This window comes from Sarcophilus harrisii, chromosome 2 (genome assembly GCF_902635505.1).
Source record: "Sarcophilus harrisii chromosome 2, mSarHar1.11, whole genome shotgun sequence".
In the NCBI taxonomy this organism is placed as follows: domain Eukaryota; kingdom Metazoa; phylum Chordata; class Mammalia; order Dasyuromorphia; family Dasyuridae; genus Sarcophilus; species Sarcophilus harrisii.
This window is the reverse complement of record NC_045427.1, coordinates 384,639,644-384,651,712: the sequence shown is the minus strand read 5'-3', so window position 1 is coordinate 384,651,712 and position 12,069 is coordinate 384,639,644. Positions and strand designations below refer to the sequence as shown.

Below are 12,069 nucleotides of genomic sequence, written 5' to 3'. Positions count from 1 at the left end.
TACTTTGGATAACAAGCTCATATTATGTTTAAAATGCTTTTACCTTTTCATTGGCCTTTCCAAATCCTATTTCTCCTCCTTGAAGACCAAAATCAATTACTACAATTAGTACTTTTTAATTATGCTTCTTCTAGAAAGTTTTCTCTGCCCATTCCAACCAAAAGTGATCTCTTCCTTCTCTAAATTCCTACAGCATTTCTGCATTGTCTTAAACTAATCTCTACACACGGTCTTGTTTTTAATTTTAACAACAATCTTCCTACAACCTGAGAAGAATCTCCTCAAGTCAATTTTGTTTCATGTGTCCTAGAGCAGATGACTCCCAGATCTATAATGGTCTTGATTCCTCTTCTGAGCCCTGGTCCCATATCATGAACTGCCTATTGAACATTTCATATTGAACGTCTCATTTTGAGACATCTCAAGCTCAATGTGACAAAGATAAAACTCATTATCTATCCCCAAGAATCCACTCTTCTTGTGAACTTTCCTATGATTGTCAAGGACATCACTCGCCTTGCAGTTATTCAGATTCATAATATTTTTGTCATCTTTGACATTCAGTTCTTTTTTTTTATTTTTAATTTATGGAATAAAACAAGCATTTCTATGACAGTATAATTTTTAAAAGATTATTGCACATGAAACAACAAATCTATTATATACAACTTGCTATTCCTTTTAAATATGTAATAAAGTTATCATGTACATTTCTTTTCTTTTTTTTCTTCCCTCCTTTTCTTTGTGCTCATTCACTCTGTGTATCCAATCAATTGCCAGCCTAGGCTCATCACCCTAGTTTATCCCTCATCACCCTATGGCTGTACTATTGACTACTAGCCTTTCCTCAGTCCACTCCATCCTCCACATAGCTACCAAAGTCATTTTCTTAAAGAGCAGATCTGGCTATATCACCTACCTACTCAATAAACTTCAGTGGCCCCTTTTATTGTTGTTATTGAGTTGTTTTTTCAGCCGTGTCCAGTTCTTCATGGTCCTATTTGGGTTTTCTGGGCAAAAAGATGGGAGTGGTTTAACATTTCCTTTTCTAACTCATGTTATAGATGAGGAAACTAAGACAAGCAAGGTTCAGTGACTTCCAGGATCACACAGCTAACTAGTATCTAAGGCCACATTTGAACTCAGGAAGAAAAATGAATCTTCCTGACTCCATGCCCAGCTCTCTTTCTACCGTGTCACTCAGCTAGCTGCCTCCATTCCCACTAAGTTAAAATATAAACTTATCTGTTATCATTTAAAGTTTTACATAGTTTTTCTAGGCTTCTTATACATTACTCCCCTCTCCATACTCTACAATCCATTTGTAGTGACTCATTGCTGTTCTTCACACAGGATGCTCTCTCCATCTCGCAGTCCATGGTTTTACATGGCTTCCCCCCCATGTCTTGAAAGCTCTACTCCCACTATCTCTTAGAATACTTGGCTTCCTTAAAGACTCACTGTAGAGGCACTTTCTGCAGGAGGAGTTTCCTGCTCCTTTTTGCTAGCACCTTGCTTTCTAAAAAGTTAGCATGTATCTACTCTGTATCTTATACATACTTCTACTCATACCTGTTGTCTTCCCCATTAGAATGTAAGATCCTCTCAGGTGGAAACTGTTTTTGCTTTTTCTTTGAACCCTCAGCACTTTTCATGTTACCTGGTACAGGTAACAAATTAATAAACACTTGCTGGTTTAACTATGTGTGTTTCATTTCCTTAACTAATGTTTGAGCTAAGATAGGGACTTTTCTTGTATTACTACCCCAAATTCTATTCCAGGCCTCTGGTGAACACAAAAGTCTTAAAAGTGGTAATCTTCTAATAGTTCCTTGTCAACAATCCTTAAGACTCATAACCATCAGCCCCATTACAAGCAATCCACTGAAGTTCATAAGTTCAGCAGAAGTGCATCATGATTCCCAAGATGGCCTCCAAATTCTGCAGCGTAACTACATTTCAGCCACAAATTAGAAGGCAGCTGATGGAGTTTGGGGAAGAGAACATATGGTGGGGTAATGAATCATCTTGTGCTAATGAATGCATATCCCAATTTAGCCTCTGGTGCTCTCTACCTGGCGCTTTCTTCAGGACCAGAAAAAAAAAATGATGCACATCAAGAAAGCATCAGGGAAGAATTGCAGGTACTTAAGAAGGAAAGGAATCCCACTACCTCCTAAGAGAAGGCCCCAGTCTGAGGATGGGTCAGCAATCCAACAAATTTAATGATATGTGCATCTATTCTACTGCAAAGTTCTGTGCTTAGAAGCGAGTCTTAAAAGAGAAAGCTATGAATTCTGGCCTCATGGAGTTTATAATCTAGGAGGGAAATCATGAAGTCATAGTTCATAGAAGGTAAGGGAGACTTTTGCTAGAACACATCTTAAAATAAAAAAACTATAAGACATAAACCAAAACAAACCATAAACCATAAAACAAAAAAATTAAATCTGGAACTTGACATAAAATAGAATATGGAAAGTAGAATACAAAAGAGAATATTAAAACTGGAAGATATCTTAGCACAGAATGTTAAAAGTTATTAGTGTAAGACTAGAGAGATGAGTACAAGATCCTGAAGGACCTTGATATTTGGGCTAAGGAGTCCTGCCCTGGAGGACTTCACATGGTTGTAACATCATTGTCTGGGTTTGCAGCCCTGGGGGAAACATTAATTTTTTCTCCTTCTTGCCCTTCAGGTCCCCCAGTCAATGTGAGCTGCAACATTTTCATCAACAGTTTTGGTTCCATTGCTGAAACAACTATGGTGAGTTATATAAAGTTGTTGCTGTTTCCCAATATACTCAGTATGTCTTACTACCATGAAGCCTCCAATTTGTTCTCCCAAAGGAGAGAGAGAGAATCAAAAGTTCTTGAAGAGTGGACTCCAATACTGTTTTCTCATTGATTTTTATCTATTCAATGTTTTCATCAAAATCTTGAATAAAGAATGAATGAGATGAAGCTTAGAGGAATAACTAACATGCCAGAAAACAAAAATAGGTTTCTACCAAGATCTTAACAAGGTAGGACAAAAGGTTACAGCTACCAAAAGTAAATAGAGAAAAATGTAAAGTCTAATACTTTGGAACAAACATTAAAATGCTAAAGTGCAGGATTGTAGAGATTGACTATATAACTGTTCATGTGAAAAATGCTCATGGTATAGGGAAAGAGAATTGAATCTAAAGTCAGAAGATCTAGGTACAAATCCTTGATTTGCTACTCACTCTTTACATGGCTCTGGGAAGTCCTTTTTCCTATGTAAGACTCAATTTCTGATTCTGTAAATCTTTCCAAATCGTATGACCTTATATGGCCAGGGAGTTAGATTGAAAGTTCAATAAAGTTATATAATATTCAGCTAATTGATAGAAATATCTTGTTTCTTTGATGTTTGTAAGTTGAGCATGGAGCTCCAGTGATGAACTATTGATCCAAGTGATACTGAAGTAGCTGCAAATTGTCAATGGTTCTAATCCATGATTCTAGGGTTGGAGACAACTCTGTATCAAGGTTGGAAAATTATCAATTCACCACCATGTCTTCTCATTCACCTCACCACCCCACACAGGAGGAAAAGAAAAAGAGAGAGAGAGAAAGAGAGAGAGAGAGAGAGAGAGAGAGAGAGAGATTGCTGAATCAGCAAGCTACTCCAATGGTATGGTCTGTGTGCAAAAATCAGTCTGTTTGCAAATTATCCTGTCTGTCTCTAAATGCCCAAGTTCAAAGAACAATTTTAAGCCATTTAAACAAACTCTGCTCTAGTGAGAACTTACTCTTTTGCCTTTTCTAAACAAGAAAATAAATTTATTAAACCTGAATATCTCACAAGTCTGTTCTAATGAGAGCACTGGCTTGTTCATTTTAACTCAGTCAAGTCAGAGTGAAAATGATGATGTCAGTCCTTCTCAACCTAATCCAACAAGCATTTATTAAGTCCCTTCTATCAAGTGCAAGGCCTCTGGGATTTCAAGACAGCAGAACAATAACAACAGGCAAGTAGACTATCAGGGGTCCTCAAACTTTTTAAATAGGGAGCCAGTTCACTGTCCCTCAGACTGTTGGAGGGCCGGACTATAGTAAAAACAAAAACTTTGTTTTGTGGGCCTTTAAATAGAGAAACTTCATAGCCCTGGGTGAGGGGGATAATCAACTGCTGCATCTAGTCCGCGGACCTTAGTTTGAGGATCCCTGGTAGATGGTTCTGTGAATAGGCCACTGGACCTGGAGTCAAGATCAAAGTTAAAATTTAGCCTCAGACTCTAGCTTGTGATCCTGCCCAACCAGTTAACTTCTGTTTGCCTCAGTTTCCTCATCTATAAAAAGGGGCTAAAAGCACCTACCTCCTAGGATTATGGTAAGCATTAAATGGATTCATATTTGTAAAGGACTATATAAATTCTAGCTTTTATTATTAACAGCCCCTGCTCTCAGTAAATAGTTGTGTCTCTCTCAAAATATAGTTGAATGCAAAGAAGCAAGTTTATTCAGTGTCTCCATCACAGCTAATATAGAGACTTAGTATAGGATATCCCAAAAGTCTTACTACAGTTTTAAGCTTTTATTTCTTCACCTTTTCCCCAATAATTTAAGCTCTTAAAGCTTAAAACTGGACTGAGACATTTTGGAACATCCTATATTTCTGCCATTGCTTTGGGGTAGAGGTCCTAAGAATCAATTACCCCAGAACCTTCCTAACTGTCCTGCTTCTTGTAATACTTTAGCAGAGAATCTGACTCAGGGATAGGAAGAACAGAATGTAAATGCTTTTCCATGCTTCATTGTGCCCCAACCCCAGGTCACCAAACTTGCTTCCAGACCACCCAAAGCCATCATTCAGGGGAGCAATCCCTGGAGTGAAGGAACCTGCTATCAATGCCAGCTGTTCACTAGCTGCTACCAGAAGGGCAAATAAGCCCAAGGAGCATGGAAAAACAGCTCCCCTAAGACCATTGGTCCTGCTCCCAATCCACTCTCACAGAAATCAGCTACATGAGGGAGAGCTTGAACATTTGAGAGTGACAGTCTGGTGAAGCCTATGAACCCTTTCTCAAAGAACAGTTTTGAATGCATAAAATAAAATACATAAGATTACAAAAGAAATTATAAAAATAGATATTAAAATATATTTTAAAAAGAAAAAGTGAGATAATGTACCCCAGGCCAAAAACTCCTGACAAGGGGACCAACTCTTCAGAAGATAAAACATGGTAATTGCTTCTGCAGATGCTGCATTTCCCAGCTCCTCAGAAGCCACAGAGATTGGAAGTCCTTGGCACAATCAAATGATTCAACATCAGAAATGGATATGGTTTAATGGAAATGACACTAAAGATGATGCATTCCTTGTACTGCAAGACCACAGGACCTTTCCATCTGATGTGAAGTTGAAACCTCCTATATGCTTTGTATTCCCCTAATAGAATATGAGCTACTTGAGAATAGGAACCCTCTTGTTTTTCTATTTGTGTCCCAGCATTTAGCACTGGGCTTGGCATATAAAAATCACTTAGTAAATCCTTTTTCATTCATTCAGCTGTGGAGCTACACCCACATAACAGTCCCAGCCTCCATCTAAGAATAACACTATAGGGCTACCCTAAAAATCAACAATTCAACAAACTACAGCCAACAATTCAACAAATTGTCATGGGGAGGAATTCCCTGCCTGATTACTGTCTCTCAGTTTTATTGGGGATTATTGACTGAATTCTACTTCTATGTGTAGATAGAATGAGGAGTTTATGGTTGCCTCTAGGGGCTCTGCCTCTGGATTATCCATTGGTCAGGGGGAAAGAAAGAGAATGCACTCACATAGGTTGGATTTAAACTCAAGCCTTTCAACTCCATGCCCAGGGCTTTACCCACTGGGCCATTTGACTGCCTTTAGTTTGAGTGGGATCTAAGTGTGTCCTTCCCTTTGGGAAATGAGGCTAATCCATTGTGTCCTGGAGAGAGAAACAATCCCTTAGAAGGGATTGAGAAGGAGACTTTTTTGGCTGTTTGTGTTCCCACCAGAAGTGCAAAAAGTTGGTTCTAGTTGTTCTAGACATCAGGGGTGACAGCCTCTGATGAGAACCAGCTCTAGGACTAGTTTGGCTAGACTTATACGTGAGTATAGCTCTGTCTCTCCTCTTGCCTTTTCCATCCCCTTCTCATATATTGAGAATGGAACTTCCAGGAGAGAGGTCGTTCCCTGAATAACAAAGAAAAAAACAAGAATCTGGGGATGGAGAAAGATTACCTCTGAAATGTAAGGCTAGACAGTCATTCCCAGTAGATGAAATGTTATTAAAAATGGAAATTGTGCATTCTTGCACAAGACTCAAAATTTCTTCAGGGAAAATTAAGAAATATTGATAACAGATAAAAGCAATTTATGAGGGACATAAAGGAGGCCTTACCCAGGAAAGGCATTTAACCATCATAAGACAGAGAAATTGGAAATGAACAGTGCTTTGGAGGTGCTGTGGTTTTCTCTGCATTCTATAAAGACAATCCAGCAAAGAGAAGGGTCTTCAATTTCATGGGAAAAGTAGGTTTGAAACCCTTCTTTCTATCTCTGATAATTTGTTGTTACTCACATATAAGGCAGTGTGCTACATCATATGGCATGTAGGACTGACCAGAAATCAGAACACCTGAAATCTAGTCTTGGCTCTGTCACTTATTTTTGATCTTAAAAATGTCACTTACTTTTATGTGCCTTATTTTCTTCTATAAAAAAAAGTGGTCCAAGTGAATTATCTCTAAGGTCCCATTCAGCTCCAAAATACCATGTTTTGTTTTGTTTTTAATATTTATTTATTTATTTGTTTTGCTTTTTGTTGAGGCAAGGGGATCAACTCTTTTGAAGATAAAAGTGACTTGTCCAGGGTCACACAGCCTGGAAGTGTTAAGTGAAGAGACCAGATTTAAATTCAGGTCCTCCCGATTTCAGGGCTGGTGCTCTATCCACTGCACCACCTTGCTGTCCCTATGTTTTTTTTTTAATACACAAGATCCCCTTTCCTCTATCCATATATTTCACATATGGTTCACCTCCTCCAAGGAAAGCTTCTTGAGCCACAATGATTTCTCCCTTACTCTTGGTACCCTTTACACTCATGCTCTTAAGAGTCAGTATTTCATCTTTCCCACCACCTCCTATTGACATGTACCTGTCATTACTCTTAAGTTATTCCATGTTTCTTTGTCCCTCCAATTAGATGACTGGTTTTTAGCTGCCTGCCTGCTGCTTCTTTTTTCCTTCCTATCCTGTCCCTTAAATCTCTTTCCCTTCTCCATAGGATCAAGTTCTGAAAGTGCTCATTGGACTACAGGATAGGATCTATCTGGATACAGGGGTTATTTGTCAGAAGCCCAAGGAGTGTTAGCAGCTGACATCAGAAAATCTGAGGGCTGGTGGAAGGACAGTTCCCATATGTGGGCTTCCCACTGAAATTCCCCAGTGTTTTCTACTCCTATAAGGCACCGAGTTATTCTTACTTATAAATTTCCCTTTATATGGAGATAATTTAGAAATTATATGAAAAAGGAATTAGACTTCTTTTATTTTGTCCCCAAAACACTGAATTAAGAGTAAAGGATGCTGGCTTGCTGGGGGCAAAATCTTCTTGACAATGGGAACTGTTTAAAATGCAGCCTTCAGTGATAGAGGAATTCCTATTATTGCAGATGTTCAAGCAGAGATTCCATTACTACTTGTCAAAGATATTATAGAGGTATTTCTTGCTTAGAAAGCTGCTCTACAGCTTGGGCTAGACAACTTCTAAATCCCTCCCAGACTTGATAGTCTATGGTTTTATGATTCTGTATGGGATGTAAGGGTGATATAGGTGTCGAGGGATATACTCTGCAGCTGGCAAATACAGCAAATCTAAGTAGCTGGACTATGGATAAAACCTATGACCTTGGCTTCATTCAGCCTTCTCTCTAACCAAACTAGCCACTTCTAGACTGGAAAAGTTTCCTTCACCAAGCTCCATTGTAGACATCTAGCAATATGGAAGGCACAAACACAAATATTTTTTCCCACATTTCAAATAGTGGTTTGTCCACATTGGGGCTCAGGCTGAAGGATTTTGACTGAGTTTTTAATATGAAAAGAATTTGACCAGTTTCCTATATCCTTCCTTCTGGGTACATAAATATTGTTCTTCAAGGTCTATAAAACAGCAACTATATAAAGAGATTGTATGCCCAGCCAATTTTAGTGTTTTAAGACATTAGGAAACATGAATGTCAATCACCTGGTAAGATGAATTTACTCCTTATTCATTTTTTTAAATAAACACTAATCCTGTACTATAAATTCCAGGTATACTTTAGACTAGATGACCTCAAAAGTCATTTCTCGCTCTGAAATTCAATGATTCTATGATACTAGTGTTCTTTTTTTTATACAACTCTTTATTTATACTTGTCTTAAGCACTTTATAATTTTGTATTCTAGCAATTTTCATGTGTGTATGCATATACATACATTTATGAATGTATTATATCCCCTTACTAGATTGAGAACTCCATTAAATGAGGAGCCACATCTTACCTAAACCCTTTATCTATATTAGCACCTAGCACTATTCTTTGCACATTTAACATATATTTGTCAAACTGAATATTACAAGGACATATGTTGTCTCACATGGGATAATAAAAAGAGTACTGAACTTAAAATCAGAAAACTTGGATTCAAATGTCAATTCTTCCAATTTCATTGAGTGAAGGCTAGTTTTTGGTTTTGCTGGTTTTGGTTTTGATAGAGAACTGGTTTTGGAGTCAGGCATGTCTAGAATCAAGTTCCACTTCTAATATATACTTGCTGAGTCATAATCAATTATGTATTACAAGGTGCACCATTAAAAGTATTCCCTTTCTCTAAACTCAGGTAGGTTTATTTATCCTACTAGGATTAACACTGGTTGGTTAGAATGGTTCCCCAGAAGAGGCATCCATACTATTAAACTCACTCTCAAGGTTCTAGAGGTATCCCTGATATGATGGAAATATTTGTATATAACTCACAACTGTAGGTCTTGAGCTTCTACCAGGGGGCCTCCCATTTAAACAAATCAGAAAGAATGATACCAGTAACTCTTAAATCATGAAACACTAAATGGGAAGGCAAAAAAAAACAAATAATCAGAACAACCCATCCATATACCTGGATCACAGTGTCCCACCAACACACCATCTCTGGAAGGAGAAACACAAACTTGTAGAAAATTAGTAAGGACCTCCATGAGTAAGAAAGCCCATGTACCCAAGACAACTCATAACTTTAGACTGCGGGCCTTTATGTCTTTTATTTCTTTAAGGAATAGTCTGTAACATGTATCAGCTTCTGGGCAAGGCCATACCCTTTCTGACCTCTCTACTCTCCTGTTGGATACAGCTGTTAGAAGTATTATACTCTTTTAGTGAAAGCAGAGAACCTAGGCCTGGAGCATACAAAACTGTTCAAATTTGCTCAGTTGGTTAACTTCTAAGGCAGCATTAGTCCTCTGACTAGAACAGTTCCCCTAAGTTAGGAATTTGTAAAGCTATTTAATTTCCTCAGTAGGCTCTGAGGGGATCCCGTCCCTGTCCCAGACCATGAATAGAAAAGTAAAAAATAGAAGAGGAATTTCCAACTTTTGAGATACAGGTGGCTGTAAAAGGCATTCTAGCTTTTCCATTCTCCAGCCAGGTCTTTACATCACAGAGGATTATTTTCCTTTCAATCAGATTCCAGCAAAAGTACTATTACTCTAATCAGCTCTTCAAACAGCAGTTTTTACCTTGATTCATATTAGTTCCCAGCAGCAACTGTAAAGCTAATCTTCTTCCAGTCAGAACAGTTCCCAGCAGCAGCTGTACAAACCTGTATTCTTCCATCAGAATAGTTCCCAGCATCAGCTGGAGAACTTGTCTTCCTCCTCTCTACTGGTTCCAGTTGAGATCTGGTCAAAGCAGCTGTTTCTGCTCTTCTTTCTTCTTCATCATCTTTGGAATCCAATCAGTCACTGATTCCTCACATCAAATCAGGGCCTCCTGGTGTGAAGTGACTCATTTCTATTTCAGGAGAGAAACATTTCTGTCAGATACAACATAAATAAACCACATATAATATTTTCATAGTCATCAGAAAATTGTACTTACCAAAGTTTCCCAGCTTTTAACTTCAAAGAACTTAGAGTAGTTATGTAGAAACTAATACCTGGAAAACAATGCATCTTTGACTTATATGGAAACTGCTCTAAGGTCTTTTCAGCACTTTTAGCTGAGGTCCTATCTCTCAAATCCTCTGAACCATTTGTGTTTCTACCTATTTCCACAACTAAATTGTTCAAAATTAAGAAGGATACTTTACACTTAAAATCTCAGTACTCTAAACATCTCTATAAAACCATAAGTTGTCAAGCCAGTGCTTATCTACATTGGTAAAGGGAGTTTTGAAATTAGGAATTCCTTCCATCAGTAAAAGCACAAGTCCAATCCCATCAAAATCTTGCCCAAGTCACAATTTAGACCTCTATTAGTTGACAGATTGGGCCTATATATCTTCTAAAGTATCTTACAACTCTGATATTCTAGATGCTGTTTTCCTAGGGTGCTTCCAATTCTCAAATTCCATATTCAATGTTTAAATTCAGTTCAACAAGTATCTACTATATCTGTCAGACAAAATACAAATAAATCATATAAATTGTAGTATACATCATCCGTTAGGTAAGATTATACCTCTGCTCTCCTATTGGACACAACTGTTTCGATTTCTAGCTGCTACACTCAGGCCACTAAAGCAGTTCTATGGTCTTTTAGTGAAAACAGAGAACTTGGGCCTAGAAAATGTAGAACTATTCAGATCTGCTCCCTTGTCCAACCTCTGAGAAAGTACTGTTTTTGTAATGTAATTAGTTAAGTAAATAGCCTTTGGAACATAAAGTCAAAATAAAAAGAGTCTCTGACTTCTAGGACTTACATTCTCCTGGGGGATGCAACAAAAACACAACTCAGCATAGCCAGAATTCATTACATTTTGCCTGAGACCTTTCCCTCTACTGTGGCTCATACATAGCATTCCTTTCTCCTTGCCTGGAATCTCACTCCTTCCCTCTAACTTACAGAATTCCTCACTTCCTTCAACACTCATCTTGAGCACTGCTTTCTTCTTCTTTTTTTAATAATAGTTTTTTTTTATTTTCAAATTACATGCACAGACAATTTTCAGTATTCATTCTTACAAAACCTTGTGTTCCAATTTTTTCTCCTTTCCTTCCCCCCTCCTAGATAGCAAAGAATCCAATATAAGTTAAACATGTGCAATTCATTTACACATACTTACACAATTATCATGCACAAGAAAAATCAAATCAAAAGGAAAAAAGAGAAAGAAAAAATACAAGCCAACAACAAAAAAGGTGAAAACACTATGTTGTGATCCACACTCAATCCCCATAGTCCTCCCTCTGAATGCAGATGGCTTTCTTCATCACAAGATCATTGGAATTGCTTTGAATCACCTCTCTTGTTGAAAAGAGCCAGGTCCATCAGAATTGATTATCATATAATCTTCTTGTTGCCATGTACAATTATCTCCTAGTTTTACTCACTTAACCTAAGTTAAGTGAAGTAAGTCTCCCCAGGCCTCTCTGAAATTATCCTGCTGATAGTTTCTTAAAAATAATAATATTCCATAACATTCATATACTATAACTTATTCAGCCATTCTCCATCTGATGAGCTCAGTTTCCAGTTTCTTGCCACTACAAAAAGGGCTGCCATATTTTTGCACATGTGGGTCTCCTTCCCTCCTTTATGATCTCTTTTGGGATATAAGCCCAGTGGAGACCCTGCTGGATCAAAAGATAAGCACATTTTGATAGCCCTTTGGACATAGTTCCAGATAGCTCTCCAGAATAGTTGAATTGCTTCACAATTCCACCAACAATGTATTAGTGTCCCAGTTTTTCCACATCCTCTCCAACATTCATCAACTCATTAACCAGTCAACAATTATTTATGAAATGCCTACTATGTGCTAGTCACTGTGCTAGTGATCTGGTCAGGAATACAAAGACG

General features: G+C 37.9%; 1 protein-coding gene across 2 annotated transcripts in view; it reads left to right on the top strand.

Moving 5' to 3' along the window:
• Positions 1-12,069, top strand: part of GLRA1 (glycine receptor alpha 1) — an 85,430-nt gene that overhangs the window by 36,926 nt on the left and 36,435 nt on the right. For both annotated transcript variants that reach the window (XM_031953562.1, XM_023505718.2), the window contains exon 3: positions 2,700-2,767. In XM_031953562.1, coding sequence (XP_031809422.1) covers positions 2,700-2,767 — 68 coding nt within the window. The remainder of the gene's footprint in view (positions 1-2,699; positions 2,768-12,069) is intronic.